The sequence below is a fragment of the Nestor notabilis genome, unplaced genomic scaffold (genome assembly GCF_000696875.1).
Source record: "Nestor notabilis isolate BGI_N333 unplaced genomic scaffold, ASM69687v1 scaffold21093, whole genome shotgun sequence".
NCBI classification, from domain to species: Eukaryota; Metazoa; Chordata; class Aves; order Psittaciformes; family Psittacidae; genus Nestor; species Nestor notabilis.
Genome location: NW_009922651.1, coordinates 320 through 5,701, shown reverse-complemented (window position 1 = coordinate 5,701; position 5,382 = coordinate 320). Strand labels below are relative to the sequence as shown.

Genomic DNA, 5,382 nt, shown 5'->3' with positions numbered 1-5,382 from the left:
CGCCAGGGGAGGGGCCAGCCACAGCTCCTCTGGGCACCCTGTGCCAGCGCCTCAGCACCCTCCCAGGGAAGAGCTTCTGCCTTATATCTATCCTGAATCTCCCCTGTTTCAGTTTGAACCCATCACCCTTTGTCCTATCGCTACAGTCCCTGATGAAGGTCCCTCTCCAGCATCCTTGTAGTCCCCTTCAGACACTGGAAGCTGCTCTGAAGCCTCCAGGAGCTTCTCTTCTCCAGCTGAACAGCCCCAATGTTCTCAGCCTGTCTTCATACAGGAGGTGCTCCAGCCCCTGATCATCTTTGTGGCCTCCTCCGGACTTGCTCCAACAACTCCATGTCCTTCTGATGTTGGGGACACCAGAACTGTACGTCATCTGTGCCCAAGGTGTCTAAGACAGGTTGTGCACCTGCAAAGGATTTTGCAGTTTTCATCCTGTTTTCTTTGCTTGGTGGTGGGGTAGGGACAGGGAGAGACGGAGGAATGGAAAGTCCTGGTTCTGCTTCCCGGGAGAGACCTTCAAAGGGTGTATATCTCTCTCATTCTGTGCCTTGTCAGGCACAGAAACCGAGAAGCTCAAGTGACCAAACCCAAACTGGTGGTTGCAAAAGGCAGTTGGCTTTGTCTACAAAGGACTTGAGGGCTATTAGCTCAGAATGGAGCTGCCACACAGCAGCATGTAGACAAAGGTCTCCCACCCAAGATGCCCAATGGTACTTGGTTTGCAAGGAAGAAGGGTGCAAAAAAGAGCCTTATACTGTGGTGAGAACAGTCTGTCTAGACTGATGATGCCATCATGTGTTCCCTGTCTTGGAAAACTGACCAATTTCATTCTTGTCTGGGTAAGATTAGATAGTGGTGTCTGTCTCAGTGAAGAGAACCAAGAACCAGAACCAAGGTACAAAGCACAAAGCATCCCTCTGTGCACAGCTCCCACATCCCTCAATGCCTTGGGAGCTACCAGGGAGCTCTGCTCAGGGGCCCAGCTCCTTATCAACCTGCTTTGAGCTTGTGACCCTCGCCCCACGTCCCTTTGTCATTTCTTGCCCTCAGAAATACCTCCTCGTATTTCCTTATTCCTCTTGCTATTTCCTTCCCTAGATAACAACCAAAGTGGGTAAAAGGGTGTCCCCAGGCAGGTGAATTCCTCAGTGACACCCTCACAACCTTCTCTGAGCCCCAGACTTTGCAACTATAAGCAAGATCTGGCCCTACCCGGAACTTTAGGCAGTAAATCTGCTGATGTTGCTTAAGAAGAGGTAAGACCCAAATCTTTCAGAGCATTTGCTGCACCATCAGGGAAAAAGAGCAAAGAAAGCAATGCGCAGGAGTGCTGACTTGCCACAAACAGGGGAACACCATGTGCATGTCTGGAAATGCATCTGCAAGGCAGTTTTCTTAAGCTGTTCTTGAAAAGCAACACATTGTACTGAAAAGGGAAAACCCAACTCCCAGCCTCCTGGAGCTTCTGCACGACTCTGAGCCTGCCTTTGACAAGCCTGGCTGAATGAAACTGATCTGAACACGTGTGGAACTGGATTCCTTGTGTCAAGCACAAGTGGTTGAATCAGTCAATAAATCACATTGAAGCATAGCATAGAATCATAGCATCAACTAGGTTGGAAAAGAACTTTAAGATCATCAAGTCCAACCATTATCCCAGGACTGCCAAGACCACCACTAAACCATATCACTGAGGGCCTCATCTACGCACTTTTTAAACACTTCCATGTTCATTTCAAACTCTGATGGACTTTCTCCAGCTTTGCTGCTGTTCACGTTTCACACTGAAAGCACCTAATGAGAGTTGGGCTCAACTCAAGCTCGGTGTCTTGCTATTTCAGCTGCAGAAACTACAGGAGATTGTTCACATGCAATAAAAAGGTGTTTACTTTACTAAATAGGGAGGGGAAAGGGATGGGAATGTATGAAGGCTGCCATCATAAAGTCACCACCTAGCCAGTGCTGGTGCCCCATGATATATGAGATGCTGTGGTCACGTCCAGTGTAAACATCTGAGAGGTGGCAGTGTGACCATCTCTTCAGCTCTCTCTTGATGCTGTTCATCCATGTTATTTATTCATTTTCAGTTTTACAAACTATTTCTGTGATTTATTTCAGAGGATGTCAATCGAGGACTTAAACTACCATAAACTCCCAAAATCAAGCACTAAACCACCCTCAAACGATAGAAACAAAACAGGGCTTGCAAAATATGGATCCCAGGGCAACAACACCCCAAGAGTAACTGTGTTGTATGCCAGAATAAACATTGTTTGTCCCAAAATATGACAGCACAGCAGCAGCATGTATTAGCTGAGGGAAATGGCTGGAGCATGATGTATTGAGTTCAGCTGCAGTCATAGTCCAGTGCAGCTAAATAAGCTTTGGTCCTTTCCAACCCCAACTATTCTATGACTCTATGATTCTATGACTATTTTTAAATCTGGACTTTCTAATTTTACTTCGTTTTCATTTCTTGAAGCTCTTGGTTTCAAGGAAAGTGGAGAAATGTCCATATGACTCATGCAGCAGCCGTCACACCCCTCCAGGCGGATGGCAGGGTCTGGCAACCAAGGGAGGAAAAGCCTTTCATTCTCATTAAAGTCTATCAGATTCCCAAACGAGGTGACTCTTATGTTAGACTTGACACCAGTTTTCTTTCCGCAACTAGAACATGAATAATTTTTACTCCAGTTTCTGTGGATAGAAAAGAATTTGGAAAGGGTTTTTTTTCCTGTATTCATTTCCAGGACTCAACAGAAAGCTGTACCTGACATTTGCCATTGCACTAACATTGATCCTGTAACAGTTTCTCTTCACAAACCTGTGCATCCTTGCCTTTCAAAAGGCAGATGAACTTTCTGAACAGCAAGACAAACCCTGGGATTCATTTTGTCTAAAGTAAGTGCCCCTGCTGAGAGCAAGTAAACAGAGAGCTGATCTATTCATCATAGAAGCTGTTGTCTGTAACAGAGAGAAATGGACCATCAAATATTCACAAGGCTTGGAAAGACATTTTGATCTGTTAAACACGCAAGATTCACTCCAGGCTCTGTAGTCTGGAGGCAGGACAGCTTGTCATTGTGGGGAAAGCTTGTCTGGACTCACACCAGTTCTGGGAAGCTTTGAAATCCAGACACCTTGAGCCAAACAGGGGTGGAAGGAACGTCAGAGCCAGTGGAGCAGCACACACCAGCTGCACCAAGGTCTTCCAGCATCTGGGGACTGTAATGCGCAAAAGCTTAATGATGGCCTTGTAGACCTGCAGGTTGAACATGGGTGCAGGAATAGGTGTCAGTAGTGCCCTTTGCTGTTCTTGGGAAGCATCTCTTTCTTTCCACTGGGTACAGAGGGGATCCAGGCCAGCAGCTCAGTGCAAAGCAACTCATTCCCAAAAGGCTGAGTTCAGTGAGATGAAGGCAATTGAGTCCACAGCCTGTTGATTATTAGCTTGAGGCAGTTGGGATTTATGAGCTATTACCTGTGGTCTAAGCAGGAAAGAGGAGGAGATGCTAAAAGTCACTGTTTGTTTGCATTGGTTATGCAAACACTTGGAGTAAACCTTTCCCCACTTCACCTCTGCAAGGCAAGCAGACGAATGTGCAGTTGTGGGATGTTTCCCACCACTGGGCTCCTCTTTGCAAGGCTTCCCTTGGATTTATGCACTGCACAAGAAGACACAAGTTGTAGTGGAAGTACTGCTGTTTTGCCCTGGCTGACACCTGGGAAAAGGGGTAGCATCTGGGATTCTCCCACTAGCTGGTGCAGTTCTGTGAGTAGAAGCACAAGGATCCTTCCTCAACCAGACACCCTCCACCCCAACCCTCCTCCTCAGTGTCTTCAGCAACCCCTTTTCAAACACCTCAAGCACCGAGGCAGCTGCAGTCCAAATTATGGAGGGGGAGAAAGCCCTGGCCTGTAGCAGCATCAAAACCTGTGACCAGAACAGACCACCAGAACAGGCACATGCAGGGACAGCACATGGAAAAGAGCAACGTGTCCTCTGATCTGCAACACATCACCAGATTGTGATTTGCAAATCCTCCTCTCTGGGGTTCAGGGTGTGATGTCTCCCTGTATCTGTGGTCCTCAGATCTATTTAGCATCTTACCAATGCAGCGTGATCCATCAGGGCTGGTCATGAACCCACGTGGACACGTGCACACGTAGCTGCCTGCTGTGTTAGTGCACTCCCCACCATCGCACACGCCAGAGATTGCGCCACACTCGTCCACATCTAGAAAAGAACAAACCAACAGTGATTATGATTCCCTGCAAATCATCTCCTTTCCTGGAGTGCAGATCCAGAACCAGAGCTGGGAGCACAGAGGGAAGTAGTTGGTGTTACGGGTTGTCATGGGATGCTTGGGACTGTAAGTGGCTTCCTAGCAGTGGATCAGTATGGAAAACAAGAGGGTGGTACAGAGGGCTTCATGGAGTCCTCTGCTTATCTCTGCTGACAGTGTAGGTCGTAGGGTGGGCTCATGTAAAATGTTGAGCTCCTTGGAACACAAAGGAAGCTTCAGAGCAGAAACATCTGTGTAGGATGGACAGCAGGTCCCTCCGTGTGACTTGGAGGCCTCTCTGGCTGCAGAGATGCAGTATCAGAGACAACATCACGTTCATAAAAAGCACCAGGTTCATGCATTATCTGCTGAATTTCTCTATGCAGGAGGGATTTGGATCAATTTTAAGTGCATTCAGGCATCTAAATCCAGGTGAAAAGGCCTCTGTACTATCAGTTAGGGAAGAAGAAGTCATATCACACTGTGGGTTCAGCTCCTCCATCAGCAGTCCTATTTTAGTCTGATTTGCATAACAGTGCCATGAGCATGCCATAGTTTGAACTGTTTATCTGCTCACAGGGAAAATTAGAGAGATAGAGAATCCTTGGAGACATCCCACTTAATTATCCATGGCAATCCAAGAAACACCATCCCTGTTAGCAAGTCCTGCCACACACTGCTTCTGCTCAGCCTGCTTCACCAGCAGCCCACTGCTGTGTGTGTGTGACTGTAACACACCAGTGAAGTGCATCTCTCTGGATTTAGAGCATGGAAAATAAGGACATTACAAAACATAGGTTTTGGAAGGGGCAACAGCCAGACTCAGACAACAGAAGGACCAGGCAGCCCTGGTGCCCAGGCATGTGGTAATAGTCATAGAAAGGTTACAAGAGCACCAGGTTTCAGTGGCAGTCACCCCAGTCATGTAGCTTCTGAACTTACAAAGTGCTCTACAAGCATCTGTCTAGTGTGGAGGTAGAGCAGGCTCCATGTTCGAGCTGAAAGTGAACAAGTCTCTACCACCACAAGCTCACCATGGAGATGTGCCCATTGCCAAAGATCCTGGATGCCTGGCTGGGGATCCTGAGAGAGCTTC

General features: G+C 47.5%; 1 protein-coding gene across 1 annotated transcript in view; it reads right to left on the bottom strand.

The window, feature by feature from the left end:
* LOC104403559 (fibrillin-2-like) overlaps positions 1-4,237 on the bottom strand; it is a gene marked incomplete at both ends in the record, with an annotated part of 39,274 nt that extends 35,037 nt beyond the window's left edge. The window contains one exon of the mRNA XM_010011738.1: positions 4,112-4,237. Coding sequence (XP_010010040.1) covers positions 4,112-4,237 — 126 coding nt within the window. The remainder of the gene's footprint in view (positions 1-4,111) is intronic.
* Positions 4,238-5,382: the final 1,145 nt, after the last annotated feature.